Source organism: Tetrao urogallus (genome assembly GCF_951394365.1).
Source record: "Tetrao urogallus genome assembly, chromosome: 9".
Lineage (NCBI taxonomy): Eukaryota > Metazoa > Chordata > Aves > Galliformes > Phasianidae > Tetrao > Tetrao urogallus.
In genome coordinates, this window is record NC_136822.1 from 21,426,767 (window position 1) to 21,442,943 (window position 16,177).

The 16,177-nt window shown below is 44.0% G+C and overlaps 1 protein-coding gene across 1 annotated transcript in view; it reads left to right on the forward strand.

Moving 5' to 3' along the window:
• Positions 1–6,586: 6,586 nt before the first annotated feature.
• PPM1L (protein phosphatase, Mg2+/Mn2+ dependent 1L) overlaps positions 6,587–16,177 on the forward strand; it is a gene marked incomplete at both ends in the record, with an annotated part of 79,688 nt that continues 70,097 nt past the window's right edge. Inside the window, one exon of the mRNA XM_079539799.1 lies at positions 6,587–6,989. Within this exon, the coding sequence (XP_079395925.1) occupies positions 6,587–6,989 (403 nt within the window). The remainder of the gene's footprint in view (positions 6,990–16,177) is intronic.

Below are 16,177 nucleotides of genomic sequence, written 5' to 3' on the forward strand. Positions count from 1 at the left end.
AGAGGCAGTTCTGACAGCTGAACGTATCACACCACACAGCTATTTTAGTACAAATCATACCATTTGGATCTTACTAGGCATACTGCCTTGGAGAAGATGGAGAACAAGCAAAAAGAAGTGCTTTTCACTGTAGGCTCACAGGTCGAGTAGGTAACACTTACTGTATCCTTGTGTAGATGATGTGATTAGGCTTATTTGTGTTTTTACTGCACCTGGCTCTTATGAACCCAGACTTTCTTGTATGATTCAGTGCAGCGTAGACATTTCAATTCAAGAATCTGACCACTGTTACCTGATGTTATCTTTAAAGTCTTCTGTGAGTTTCTGTTACAATTAATTCCTGTATTTTTGTTTGTATGTTTTTGTTTTGTTCTGTTTTCCTAGTACTTTTTGAATTTCTTGTCGAGCTTTAATATTTCTCTTGGAAGAAGGTTATAGCTGTATCCCGTGGACATCAGCAGTGCTCATTCAGTTTTCTGTGTTGACCCTTTAACAAAAGTCTTCCTTCACCCGGCACTTTTACAATCCCATCTGAGCCCAGAGATGTGAATGCTTCAACTTTATTTACTGGCAGACCTAACTCAAGCAAATGCCAAGCAATGAGCATGCATAAATCCACTGTAATTTTAAAAAGAGGGAAAGTCTTAAATTCTCTGTACCCCAGTACAGCAGTTTTCCACTATTTTTATTTTATTACTTCTCTATCTATCTTCATAACTAAAATCTTGGTGAATAAGTGAGCCGTTTAAACTGAGTAACAGGAACCTGTCCACAAGGCACCATAAGAAAGAGCAGCAGTCTGTCCAAATGGATCTCATATTCCCAGGAACAAAAGCACAGAGTGCCTGCAGCACGCCATTCAGGGACCACAAAGCAGTCAGAAAGCCAACTTACCTGGTTTTCCCAAGGAAATGTTAGGCAGCCTAAGGCTGAGTTACCTCTGTCATGCCTTTTAGAAGGCTTTACTGCTGGGGTAAGCTCAAGGGAAGGTGTGAGCGTTGGATCACTGCTGCCCCTTTGAGATTGATCATGGCTATAACCAGCCTCGAGAAGATTCGTGGCACTAGATTCAACTTGAAATCCGTTCTAAACAGTGCAGTCAGTGCAGTCTACAGTTAATTTTCATTTCAGAGTGAGACAAAAAAGATGTCTCTTACCTCAGTTCCCCTCTCATCCCAGTTGTGATACAAGCTTAGCTTGGCTAAACTAAGGATCTAGTTCAGAATGCAACCCATAATGCTTTGCATATAAATGTATCTGAAAGTACTAAAAATGCAAACTTGGAATTAAAATGTGTAAATCAAATTTGTAGTCTCTTGCTTAACGCAAATTAAATGGTCTGCAATATGGGACAAGAAACATCTGCTAAACTAAGTAAAAATTAATGAAGAAGAAAATGAGGTTTCCTTTGTTATTGATTTTTATCAATTCATGTTCGAATCTCAGAAGGATTTAATAAGAAGGCTGGCAGTTCATACCTAATTCAAAGTGATTCTAAATTGTTTAGTTTCTATTTATATTTTGCTTGCATATTTTGGAGTTCTTCATGAAAGTGGTATGTTTGTGATGCATGAATCCACCAGCAAAAACTACACAAGTATGTCCAAATATATCTTCACCAAGCAGTGATGTGAAGTTATGCTGCTATTTAAATGAACTGCTCCAGACAGCAGCTTTGGCAGCTGGGACCATCTTCAGGTTAATCTGCTGGGCTCCTTAGTTTACTTGTTTTGTTGTTGTTTTTCAATTTATTTTTGCTTTTATTTTCTTGAAACAATGTATTAGCTTCAGGTAGAACTTACACTAAGTGATGTACTTCTCCCTGACATCGGTGCACTGGATCTGGGTTATATCTGTTTACCTGCATACCTCCAACCTTCCAAACATATCCAGGAGGCGCTTCCTTTGCGCAGCAATTCGCTGTGTGTGCGTGCTGTGCTTTGGTGCACTGTACTTTGTAGCAGAATCTTAGGCTTAAATAAAAGTCGTTGGTAAAACATGACTCTGTTTTCCAGAAGTCTCCCCACATCCTGTGACCCTGCACACTACGTTGCCAGGAAGTAAACAAAGATCAGGCTTTACACATGAAGATGTACTACAATGGGCGCTGGGAACTGAGAGCCTTGGAAAACACAAGAGAACAACTTGCGTGGAAAATTGCTATTTTCATTCCACGTCTGCAAATGTTCTCTTTCAAGGGCGATGCAAGATGAGCGAAATTTCTGTAATGAGATTTCTCCTGGGTTTATCAGGGAGAGGGGAGAATCTACCTGTAAAGTTTCGTATTTGCTGCAGTGTAAAACTCTGGGAATGATATTATAAAATATGATTTATATCAACTGAAAAGAAGGATAAAAAACATTGGCTGAAAATCCACAGCTTTACTCACCTCTTATCAAAACTCTTACAAAAAACAGTTTCGTATGTTGTTATACTGTTATTCCTCTGGAGAGCTGTGTCTGTCATGGCCAAAGAACATTCTGTATATTCTAAAATTTGTTCCTTGAAAACATCTGAAGAAAAAGCAGGAGATATTTGGCTGCATTGCTATTTTGTTCTTGACATGAAGAAAAGACCGTTTGTAGTTTCTGTTGCAATTTTGTATAGTAGCAGAAGAAAAGGGAAGTGAGTCTATGTGCTTCTTGGGATATTCTGATACAAGTTTCCTTGTTCCACCCTGCAGTGAAAGTTACCATGGACTGCATTGATGTGTACTTCTGGGTTATGGTAGCAGCGCTGTTTGAATCTGAAAATCCTGAGAAGGCTTTTCCAACAGGCAGCACAATACAGTAAAGAACAGAAGCTTACTCTGAATTTTAGCATCCTCTCCAATATAAAACAGAAATTGTCTGGATTTTGGTAGCATTTTTTAGAGGAAGATTCCATCAAACTGGACCATGCATGCCAGTGAAATTATCTAGTGAGACTGATGGACCACGCAGAATCACATCTCCCCTGTTCTTGTCGAGGTTAAAGGAGCAGTGAATTCAGCCTGCATAAAGAGTAAATGAAATAAATTATTATTTTTAGGTTGTCCTGACAAGCATCGTTTTATGCGGCTTCTTACAAACGCGGTGCATGTAAGCAGTAGGAGGAGCTGTTGAGCAAGATATGTTTTTTCTAACTCATTATAAGGTGTATAATTATGAAGTTGATTTGTGAAGCTGACTCAGTGATGGCTTTTCAAGCCTTTCACAAATGAAAAGTGCCAGAGTTCTACTCCCAATAAAACCAAAGTGAAATCTTTCAATCACAAAGCATATGCCACATACTTGCAAAGCTTTTAATGATTTCCAGCACTGAAAAGAAAGTTTTTGGGTCATGAAGTTCTGGTATTGCACTGGGGAGATTTGCTAGAGAAAGCAGTGCAGGATTCAGCCATGGAGTGAGACACGTGAGTCCTTTTGCTCACCCTGGATCAGCGCTGTCTCAGTGCTACACAGAGCCTCCTGTTTTGCACTTCTGCTATCTTCACATAGGACTTGTATCTGTGTCTGGATTATTCATGTTTAATTGGTGGTCCCTTCCATTTCAAGAGTTGAGTGAAAGCAAATTCTCTGCAGTTTTTATATGGATGACTTTGAAATGGCCATATCATAATAACAATTGCTGCTCTCTTGCATCTATTTAGCAGAAGATTTTGCCTGCACTGTATTGTTGCATCTGCATTCCATTCAGAAGTGAAAGCATTGCACACTCTGCAGCTACAGAGTGTTTCAGATCACATTTTCAAGCTGAGATGCTTTTGGAACTAACTCTAACTCTTGCAGCACTGGGGACATATAAAGCTACAGAAGATAGGCAACAAAACTCAGGGTGCTGATGGAGTGCTTCAGGTGGTGTGGAGCATCTTCTGCTGTTGCACAGTGTGAGTACAAGGCCTCAGGAACTGCAGTAAAGTTTGGGTCTGCATGCTGGTGGCTGGAAGAGCACTTTGTGCAGAGTCTGGAATGAAACCACTTTCTTTCACTTGGCAGTCCCATTATCTGGCCTCATACCACTGTCAGTGAAGCACAACTTTTGTACAGCTTACTGTACCCTCATGGCACACGCACATTTATGTTTCATTAGAATGATGATTAAATAAATATCAAATTATTTGGCTGTAGTGAGCGTTATCCTCCACATTTTTAGATGCATGTTATCTTTTGCTAAATATAAGATTGAATAGAATTAAAAGAAGCAAGAATAAAGTTGTTATTAACAGCAAACACAGTTGTTACAGAGCAAATTTTGCTTAGCAGCCACATGCAGCTTATAGCCAGTACAATCAATAACTCAAAAGGGAGCTGCTGTAGCATGCAGCAAAAAGCCAGGAAGAAGAAATTAGCTCTCTAAAGTCGCACATACAAAGACAAATCGACTGTGTGGAGGGATCGGTGTTGCAGTGCAAGCATCCCAGCCGTGCTAAGACTTAATTTAAATAGGAAAAAAGAAATGAGGATTTGTTTAAACTGAGGGGTTTCGCCAAAAAAACTGTTTGTGAAGTGAGAACCCAGTCTGACAGAAAAGCTTCAGCGTAGCTGTTGTCAAAAGGTTAGCAAAATTATTTTTAATTGGTACAACATATTTTTGGCCTGTTTGTCACAGTTAGTCCTATGTTTCCCAAAAGTCCTCCTCAAGTTGGCTGTTAGCACCCACATCTTTGCAGTTATGGTAGTACCAAAATGATGAGTGCTTATCTTGGTCTTTCAGGTAAAGAGCTCCTGGCCCAGCCCACATGGATAGCAGCAGAAGGGAGGATGGAGGTAAGAGAGAGTCTTAGGCCTGGAAGACACGACTTCAGTATTCATTTGAAATACTGACAAAGTGTTACGTACCTCTGAGATCTTATAGCAGTATCACTGTTATTTGCAACATCTCTCATTACCTTCCCTGCTTTCCAGAGCTGGATGTAAGAATCAAAGCTGATTAAGCTTGATTCTGACTTAAGATGATATTTGAAAAGACAGCAAAAAATATTGTGTGAGTTTACACACAATTTCTGTATTACCAGCAGCCTAGAGAGAGGGAGCTGTTGGAAGGCTCAGAGGGCGCGCTCAGCTCTGGCAAAAAGGCAGGTTCAAAGGCAGACTGTTCAGTCAAAATTTCCGACAGGTTTCGTGGTTCGCTAATTCATTTTCAACACCACTCTTATGTGTTTGACTGTCATATCAGCTGTCACACTCTTGGAGGTTGCTGGCTGAATTTTGTCTGTTTTCAGACCCCCGTTCTGCCAGCTGGCTGAAAATCCCTCCCGCTCATTTGCAACTCAGGCGGCGCGCTGAATTGATTTTATCCCGGCAAACTTCTGCTCGCAGTCACAGCTTGTAATTTCCATTGCTTAGCAGTTATCAGAAAAACAACTTTCGGAAGTGGGTCGGAGAAAGAAAATACACATTTTCAGGAGTTCCTTTATTCTTTTCATCAGCCTTGTGTAGACACCCTCAACTATTGGCTTGATAATTTGGAAATGTCTACTTCTGTTCCTCTTCACCCAAAAGTGAATTGCACGTGAGTGCATCTTGGAGATCATTTATTACATGTAGAAGGTAATCTTCTACGACTGGCTTCAAGAACAGCCACAGCCCCGTTTTGTTTCTCTGTTCCTCTGGGTTTGAGTGGAGTCAGGGCTGCCGGGTCTCTAACTGCTCCTGGGCTGGGAGCAGCTCAGCCCGGTGCTTGTAGCCTGGGGGAGTCCTGCGGTCGATCACACTGCTGCCCCCCGATCACTCGACATCGATCTTCGCTTGAATCTACCTCTTGCTGTTAAATCCACAAGAGGGATGTTTTCGGTCGCTATTCCCGCTAACAAAGCACGCACAGCACCGAAGGAGCTGGCGGGAGAGGAGACTCGGGAAGGGCCAGAACAGGCAGAGACGCCCACGGGGAGACAAGAGGTGACGGGAAACCCGCAGACGCCCCTGGGAGATGCCTGCGGGGCTGCAGGCTCCCGGCTCTCGCTTCTCTTGGGCGCAGCCTCGGCGGACTACAGCGCCCGCAATCCCTCTCGCCGCCGGCAGCCAATCCGCGTGGCCTCCCGCGCGGCGCCCGCCGGGACTTGTAGGCAGGCGGGGCCGGGCGAAGAGGAGGCGGTGGCGCCCCGCCCCGAGGGAGGGACGGCGCAAGGCGCGGGGGGCACGGCGGCCAGGTACCCGCGGCGGCCCTGCCAGACGCCAGCTCGCTGCGGCCAGCCCCTGCCTCCGCGACGCTGCGAGCTGCGAAAGCGCCGGAGCGGGGCTGTCTCCCGTGGGGCCCCGAGGAGGAGCAGCGGCCTAGGGGCTGCCCGCGGCGGGCTCGGGCTCGGAGGGGTGCCGCGGCCGCAGGGGGTGTGCGGCACCGGCGGAGCCTTCCCCGCCTAGCCGGGCCGGGCCGGGCCGCTTTCCGCAGGAGGCACGGGGCGCCGCGGTGCCGGCGGCGGCGGGGCGAGGAGCGGCCCCCCCGGGGCGCCGGCCGGAGCGGGGAGCCGCGGGGAGCGGGACTCGGCGCTGGCCGCCTGCCGGCCGCGCCCCGGCCGAGCATGCACTGATCCGCTGCCTCGCCTCGAGCCCGTCCCGTCCGCCGGGAGCGCGTTGCATGGTGTGGGGATACACGGTCTCGATAATAAATGATAGAGGATACAATGACTTTGCTGTCTCTGCTGGGTCGGATCATGCGTTACTTCTTGCTCAGACCGGAGACCCTGTTCTTGCTGTGCATCAGCCTGGCTCTGTGGAGTTATTTCTTCCACACGGATGAGGTGAAAACCATTGTTAAGTCCAGCAGGGATGCGGTGAAGATGGTGAAGGGCAAGGTGGCCGAGATCATGCAGAATGACAGGCTCGGGGGGCTGGACGTGCTGGATGCCGAGTTCTCCAAGACCTGGGAGTTCAAGAGCCACAACGTGGCTGTCTATTCCATCCAAGGCCGGAGGGATCACATGGAGGACAGGTTCGAAGTAATCACCGACCTGGTGAACAAGACTCATCCCTCCATCTTCGGGATATTTGATGGGCACGGAGGAGAGGCAAGTGCTCAACTGGAGAAGGGGTGGGGGGGAGGATGATTACAGGACGAGGAGCGGACGTGTCCTTGCCTGTAAGGTTCGAGCGGTTGTCTTGAGACACTGGGGGATTCCTTTCCTCTTTGGGGGAGCGCGTGGGGGGGAAGAGTCTCTGAGTACGGAGGGAGGAAGGTACTCTATTTGCTTTCTCTTTCATTACCACTTTCAGTTGCAGTGTAGTGTAAATGTGTTCGTGCCCTCTCTGCCCTTTACAGTAGTAAGGTTTAATTAAAGTAAAAGCCGTTGAAGGTGGCTCCTACGTGCACAGAATAATGCTGATGAGCACAAATTCCCTGGAGGCATCTTTTGTGAGCACGGAGTGCCGTGTGCTCTGATTTTGGCAAAGGGCTGTCAGGGGCTGTGCTCGTCAGCAGTGCTTCCAAAGGAGCATCCTGCATGCGTTCAGCCTCCGAGCTGGGCTGCGTGTGTGCCTTCTCTGTGATTCGCCCTCCTCTGAAGACAAACAGGTCATGGAGAATGAATTCCACGCTTATGAGTTACATATTGGTTTAACAAAATAATATTTGTGTTTCATACTTGTCCCCTTCCTAGTGGCAATCCAGAAAAACTGTTATTTTGAAACTCATGGTGTTTAACCTCTGAACTTATTAGATAGTGGTTTCCTTTCAGTTGTGCTGTGCGATTAGTGTTCTTTCATGCTGTAATATGTCCTTTATTTTAGATGACAAATGTCGAAACTATAGTTTCCTCTTTCCTTAGGATTGTGGTGCTGCCAGTTAGCTTTTTGTATGGCAGAAAGCATGTATTTCATAACTGCGGCAAAGAAGTGCTGAAGAGGAGGAGGTTCCTTGTATGACATTAGATCCAGCATCCATTATGCAAGGGATGAAATTATCTTAAGCGTTTTGTTAGGGTAATGGAAGCTGGAGAGGAATACTGAAGTTTTTCATGCAAGTGCTCCTGCTGAGAAGTAAAGCTGTGTGTGCTATACAGTAGGAGTGCTTGGGTTTTAATCCAGCTGCTTCCACAGGTCAACTATTGAATCCTTCCTAGAAGCTCTTGGGCAGTGACCAGACACAGGAGCACAAAGGTGGCATCTGCTGTCCCTCTAAACCTGTGAGTGCTCGCTGGAAAATCCAGGCCTTGGGCAAATAATTATAAACCTTCTCTTGTGTTGCTTGCACAGCTGTAAAGTGATAATGCTTTTTTATTTTTTACTTTTTTTTTTTTGCAGTGTTCAGTGTTTAAAAATAAAGGCAGCACTTTGGATATTGAAAATTGTCAATTTCATAAAAATCATGATTGTGTTTGAACTTTGTTTTCCTTTTTGTGTCTTTTTTTTGGTTGGGATGCAGTTGTGCCAACTCTTATTGGCAAACTCGTGTCAGATCACTGTTCCTTGGCCTTCGAGGAATAGTAGGAGGAATATGTGTACATATCACGAACTGATACGCATCTTCTCATCAAGGGATATAACTTCTGGTCTGTGAATTTGGTACATCTGGCTCTTTTGTTTTCTGAGGCTTTGGACAGGAGGGAATTTGTTCTGTCTTTTGTTGTCTTCCCTGTTGTTTAAACCCAGCGTTCCCGTCTCAAATGATGAGCCAAAATGAGTCTGAAAGAATATGCGTCTCGTTTTTAAACAGTATTCTGAGATTGTTACCAGTAGAAATACAGTGTCAACAGTTAAACTCTGGCATTGCTGAAGAAAGATCTGATTTCTTTCTTCAACTTGTATCATCTGCGTATCTTGGTCCACGTTGGATTGCACACTCAGTTCCTTTAATAACCCAAAGCTAACACAGCATAGCAAAAGGATAAGGAAGTGCCCTATGCGTGTATGTGTGCGTATAGACATACAGATATATTTTGTCATGGAGCTTGCAACTACATCCATAAAAATGTTAGAACTGTAATACTAGATCTGTGGAAAGCTCAATTACCTTAATTGTTTTGATTCCCCAGGGAACTTTTTCTCACTGTGGCCAAGTGTGAGCGTTTCTCTGAGGCCTGCCGTTCTGAAGGGCCTTGTAGATCTTCCTCCAAGCCTTACTGAAGTTAATGTTTAAAAGCGTAAGAGCGTCACTTATTTGTCTTTCTCATGAAATCCCCAGCTGTTCTTAGTGGCCTTTTCTCCCACGAAAAAATAGGTGTCTGATGGCTGGGGGCATCGCTTGTTCTCCCACCCAGTTTTTACTTAGAACCAGAAACGAGACCTGTGTGCTTTGCACACAGCAAAAACAGATGGCAGAAAGTCGGTTTTTTATCTGCGGGAATCATAGTTCTCAATAGAAAAGAGGGGGGAGAAAAGAAATAACAAAATGAATGGTTTTATTTAATCTGTAGTACATAATATTGCATTTCAAGTCTCCCTTTGAAATTGTTTTCTGGATGGCTTATTTGTATCTTTTTGTTTTAAAAAAAAATAATCATGTAACACTTTTCCTGCATAAGTAGCAAAGCCTTCCTAAAGATGATATTTTCGCTCTGGGCTCCCATCAAATATTGCTGTGTAGCAGATAAAGAAGGAAATGCAAATCTCTAGAGCTAGAAACAAACTGTTGTATGTGCAGGAAGAAATGGTTTTCCAAATGGACAATGCCACAAATGAAATGCTAGATTAATTCTTTCCAGCTGTATGCAAGGCAACACATCCCTGCTAATTACTTCCTGCCACATCAGGTTGAAGTAGAAGGAAAGAGAAGCATGATTCAAGTAACACAAATTACTGTGTAATGCTGGTTTATGAGGATATCCAAGTTTTGCTTAAGTATTGCCAACTCTTTGCATAAATTCCACTTCTCTCTTATGTCACGTGCATTTCCATTTTAACGGTTTTATCCTGAATAGAATGGCAGTCATTGACTGAGATTTTGTGGCAGGCTTGCTAAGAAAGCAACAGACAGCAATTATTATTAATGCACCGTTACAGCGAAGGACGTGGTGCACTGCTGTATTGCTTGCTGTGGGGAATAACGTTTTAGAGGTGAAACTTGATGTATGGTGTGTAGTGTGCTCTTTTTATACAACGTCAGGTTGTCTTTTTCCTGCTGGCTGAGTAATTGCAATGCAGTGTGGGCAGAGGCACAGAAACAGGCTAGGAAGAGTGACAAAAAGTTTTGCCCAGTTGTCTCACTGAGAGACCGGTGAAAGGAGTCTTGAATGTGATGTAACTCAGAATCAAAGCAGAAGTGAAGAAAGCTTTTGTCTGTCGCCTCCTCAGCTTCTTTATCAAGCTGAAAGATGCCTCGCATGTTGGCTTTGTTGTTGTTCATTTTTCTGACTGTGGGGCTGTCTGGACTGAGGAGTAACAAACCAGATAAATGATAAAATAATATTCTATGAATTTGAAAGCTGAGCAGTTAGAAGGAAAGGACGTTTCACCAGAAGGATTTAACCATTTTATCTATGACTTACTGAGGGTTTCTTCGAGATATTTAACGTTTAAGTGTTTGGTTTTAGCTGAGATCTCAGTATTGGACGAAGATGAAGCAGCTCACCATCTGCAGTTTTATGATTGTGGCCACGTTGAATATCGTGTTATCAACCCCAGGAGGTGGGAACTTTTAAAATGAAAGCATTAGGACCTTAAGGTCCTTAATGCCACCTGTGCTTGTTCGAGGTTGAAAACTGATGTGGACTACCAGAGTGAGAAGCTCAGTAACAGTCTCATGAGAAGTGTCTTGCTTTTTTTTATTTCTCTTAACCTCCTGAAGTGTTCTTATCCACCTGGATAAGCAGGCTAGGGCTGATTTAGAGAGCTGCAGATACAGTGTTGCAGGATGTGAAATACTCCTTGTTCATAGTGTAGGAAGCTCAAATGTGAAGGCAGAGAATTTGCTGTATATATGGCTATGTATTCAACCATGCACAGAATCTTCTAAAGCTTTGTGGGTCGTGGGACCTTGAGATCAGCAGCACGAACTGTTAGCAGAGATCTCTGGTTACTGATTAACTTTCAAAGACAAGGAGGGAAAAAAAGAAGGTCAGAAGATAGTGGTGAGTCCTTTTCCTTTTTGTCTGAGCCTATGGAAATGTGAATGCTGAGGTAAAGCCTGGAGAAGGCAGCCCAGTGCCAGCTGCGTGCAAATGAGCCTGCTGTGCATTTGAAGTACAGGTACTTGAAAGCATGATGAATCCACCCTGATTCACTGGGCTGAGCTTGCTGCTGTGTGCTGTCTCCTTGAGGACTGCCACAACAAACGAGTTGTAGGAGGTTTGATTGGGAGTGAACTTCTGCTGTACTGCGTGCTGAGGTCACAGCTCAGGTGGTGGTGTTGAACAGCAGTGGGATGGCATAGTCGCCAATGAAAGGGAACAGTTCTTGGATATTGTATTACGGGGCCATGATTTTCTGCCAAGAAAGCTACAGTTGGCTAATTCCGGGGTCTGTGTTCCCACGTGAGCTGCAAAAATGTGATTATAATTGCTTAAAAGGTGCAAAAATTTGTAATTGGAAATGAGAGCTCTTAGCACTGTCACTCACAGCTGTATTTATTCTTCGGGTGTGGAATTGAATCTTTTTCAATTTTTATAAAAATCGAAAAGTCAATTAATTTTCAGTGTATTCTGCCCACTTAGCTTGAATCGGTGCTTCTATGTTTGGGTGCACAGGCAGCTGCTTTAATTAAATCAGTTTTGATTCATAGATGCTTTTAGATTATGAGCAGTCATTTAACTTTCTCTCTGAGCTTGAATAACTCCTAGGAAGTGTTTGTGTGCGTGCTCCTGCTCCGCAGTAAGAGCTCTGCAGCTTTTGCCATAGATGGGATGGGTGTTTCACAGCTGCTGAGCAAGAATGCTCAAGCAGCCCTCGCTGGAGTGCTTGATGCTATTCGACTCAGTCCCACATCCTGCTCACATCCTTAGGTGTATAGGCAATATTTAAAGGCAAATGGAGGCTTGGTAATGAGGAATGCCTCAAATTTCTTAAAGGTGTGCAAATCTGTGCTACTGATGCTACTTAGTGTACTGATAGACAGTGGTAAAGGCACGTTAGCTAGCTTTGTTTGACACAGTGTCCAGCCAGGATGTTTAACAAACAAACTAAAATGCGGCTTTGGGGCAGTGAGATGTTGAAACAGTCAGTTCTGTAGGTCAGGGAGCTGCATATTTTTGAGTTTTAGACTAAAAATTTGTACTCTTTTGTCACATGAGATTACTAAAAGCAGCAGATCGCTCGAGCTTTGTGCACTTTTTTCATGTTTCAGTAGCTCTTTTGGACCACAATAATATTTTTCCTTCTCTCCTTGTTGTTAGAGAGATCCAAATATTTAGGGTGTAAATTGTATCTTAAAACTGGACTTCTGGCTTTTGGCAGCTTCATTTTTTTAAACAATCTCCAGGCTCCAGATGCTCTGTTCTGCTGCAATCCAGTTCTCCCTGGTTGGAGCAGCACAGCAGCACTTCAGGTGGGCCCTGTGCTGTGATTCTGTTCCTCAGGCCTGGGCACTTCTAATTTTCCCTTTAATTTTGGGACCCTTCAGAGCTCTTCTGCTTCACCTGACCTGTTGCACATGTTTCCCTGGCACACGTATCACACCTTCCCAGCAGGAAATGACAGCACGTCCATTGCCCTCGTGTTCTGACAAGGCCTTGCCTTGGCTCCAGGAGCCTCTGATTGTGCTGAGTTAGGATATATTGCTGGATGAGTCCTATCATGTTTTGTGACCCAGCAAGGTGTCCCAGAGCTGTCTGACACTAATGCTCCAAGGTCCTCAAACCTCAACATGCGGAGCTTGCTCTTCATTTTGAGCACATCGTAGATTCTTAATAGATCCAGAAAAAGGAACAGAATGCTTGTTTTCTGTAAGCTCTGTGAATCCATGGATTTCAGATGAGAGTTCTGAAAACTAGTTTAAGGGCAGCAGCTGCTATAATTACACACAAAGTCTGGGGGCTGCCTTTGCTGGGGTGTTCAGCCTGCACCTCAGGGTACCGGAGATGAAGGCTAATGTGAGCTGCTGCTGCTCGTGCCGTGTGGCACATTCATGCTGTTTAAACTGAGCTGCGTGTTCCTAGCAGTGTCTTTGTGCCCCAGTATGAAAACCTCTATAATGAGCTCTGGAATGTGTTCCCTGTGCCACCATCTTCTGAAAAAGGGCGCAGATGAGAGTGAGGCTGTTCTTTCTTAGAAACAGCCTTTATGACTACCAATTCCTGACAGCTGCCAACTCCCTGGTCATGTTCAGGTTATGATCACCATTCTTGTCACTGGCCGTTACTTAGATACCAGCCCAGCTGGATAGACCAGTTCCTCTGGCTCAAGGCCATCTCTTTGCCCAGGAGATCTTCAGTGTAAAAGATCACAAAGGTTTAATGATCTTCTGTTTTTATTAGCCGCGTAGAGTTTCAGTTCACCCTGATGTTAACGTGACAACAGGAGACAGACACTTCCAGAAGGAAGTTTCCATGCTGACAAAGATGTACAGAAAGGCAGCTCGTGATCTCAGAGCTGTTATGAGTTGTATGCGTCATCAGCAGCTGCAGCAAGTTGGAGAGTGCCTTTATTTATTTATTTATTTATTTTGTGCTTTCACTCCAGCCCTTTAGCTGGTGTTAAACACTTGGGCTAGTGCCTTTATTAAAGCAGTTTAAGATTTACTGCCAACTGTAATGATTTTATTTGGAAGTAATATAGCTTTAAGCAATGTAATTCCTTTCATTATTTTGCTGATAAAATGTTTTGAAGGTTGCAGAGCAAATACTGAGAGTGCGTGAATCGTGGTTTGAGTAACTGCCCATTTAAGCCCTATGGCCTGATGCTTAGATATGGAAGCTGTTCCTGGTCTGGGATAAGTGATCTACCTTGATTGCAATCAGGAAATAAAAAGATGAAGCTTTTAAGTCTAGAATAAATGGCTACCTATAAAGTAATCTAAATAGAAAATCTACCTCTTTCTACTTGTGTAGAAGTGTAATTCCAGAAAAGCTGCTGACGTGGCTGCACCTGGTACTGGGCTGGGAGGAAGGCTCAGGCTCCAGGCAGAGCAGCTTCAGAGCTGCTGAGCACTAAAGCAGCCAGTGGGAGAGGATGAAGTGCCACTGCTTGGTTGGTGCCGTGACAGACCTCAGAGCGCAGAGTACCAGTGCTGCTGGTACAAATTGATTGTGATGCTGAAACATTGCTGGCTCTCATCATCTCCGACCTTGTCTGATTCACAGCTGTGTGAGCAGCTGACATCTCCAGCCAGACAATGAAAGGACGTGTTTTAACTGCTAAACCACAATGCAATTATCCATAGCACGTTATGTCGACAAACCTCAAAGTTCCCCTGGAGAAAGGAACGTTTATTTGCATTTACTTTCAGTGCTGGAATGTTATCCCTTGCAAATTTTCTCATTGTCCTTAATGTTGAAAAGGTGTTGCCCCCGCTCCCCTCCCCCCAAAGCCCCCTTAAAGGTAAATATTTTAAGTTCTGCTACAGTAGCTGATGCTGTCATATGGTACTGCTTTCAGTCAGTACACTTTTAATGTAATAAATATCTTCACTTTTTCATTCTCTACCAGATGGAAAACTGCTGAAGGGCTCAGACTGTTTCTTCTGATAGTGAGTGAAGGTGCTCTCTGATGTGTTCCATGGCTCACTTGCACTTCTTTGAACTTGCATTTTAAATGGGAACTTGATTCATTTGCAGGTAGTCTACTCATGGACTCCACCAAAGAATTGCTTAAACTTTCCCTGCAATGTGTGTTCTCCAAACACACTGATGCAGAGGTATTGAAAAATCTGGTTATGATCAGCATGGGATTAAGAGGAAATGGAGGATGAAATGTGCTGATCTCCTTAGTTTCCCTTCTGCTTATTGCCCTGTTACACCTCAGGTTCTCCTGCAATTGAGATGAAACCACGTCTTCTTATGCAAGAGCAATAGTGTTGGCTCCTGGTACTGGGAGCTGATGCTCAGTACCCCGTGTTGCAGCTGCTGGCATTCTCACAGAGAGATGTGTATGTGCTTGGCTGGTCAGGTGCTGGAAACTCTGAACTGTACTGAGGAAAGCTGTTGGTCGGTTGTTTTGTTTGTTTGTTTAATACCTGCCTGAAAAAAGGGCTGTTGCTGTCTTTTCTGCCCATGCAGTTGGAAACATCCAGTGTCTGCTTTGGAATAACGAGGCACAGGGACTCATTATTCCAAAGAGCAGAATGGGGCAGGGTGATGAGAGGGGGAGTTTTGATTGGAAGACAAGAGCATGAGAAGAGGAGAAATGGAAGATGGCATGTGGGTTTGCATCGTTGGTTGCCTTAATTACTGTAAGGCTGGACACAGTTCATAACACAGCCCTAGCAGGACTATAGGGCAGCCATAGGAGAACTACTATCAGTTTCAGTGTACAGTGTAGCACTATTTATATACTGCTTGAGATCCAAAGCCTGGGAGGGGTGTGTGTGTGTGTGTGTGTGTGTGTGTGTGTGTGTGTGTGTGTGAGGGGTTCTTCTGTAGCTTAGGATGAATATTGATTTATTTCTCTGTACACGTTTGAGAAACAGAGAGCATGAATGTGAATTTTGGCTGCATCTCTTTGTGGCTCTTGAAAGCACGAACGGTTTATAATTCTGGATGCTCTGAAAAGGAGACTTTGCCCTTTTTGTTCCTTCTGATGTCCATTGCTTTGCTGGCAGATATTGAGAGTCCTTATTGCTCGGGGTTTAAGGAACAAAATGTGGGACCAGCTGCTCATGTCGTAGTGCCAACTGGCACGAAAATGTCAGACAAGAGCTCCAAGCAGCCCCTCCTTTTGCTTATGCACCAAACATAAATAGTCATGTGAGGTGTTGCATTGGTTTAGAGACAGTTTGATATGACAGACTTTTTCACTTTGCAAAGTGAATGTTTTACGCTTTCATATAAAATACATCACAGAAGTTTGAGGGTTGTTTTGTTTTATAAAAGGGAACTTGTCTTACAGCTACTATTACAGTCGTGGTTTTGGAAGGCAAAGCAGAGTGATTGAATTCTCTGTGGATGAATGCTGCATAAAAGATTTGTAATCTTTGGCAATTAGAAAATTGTTGCTGAGGTTAATGGTGGTATTATTTTTAACTTTGAGGGCAGGAGCAATCTCCTGCCTCCGGGATGAAATTATTTCAATCAGTGCTTTAAATAAGCACTTTCTATGATGGTTCAAATTTACAAGCGTTTAAATCATCAACCTGAATTCTTCTTTTGCTTTAGTATTTGTTTTAGCAATTATAT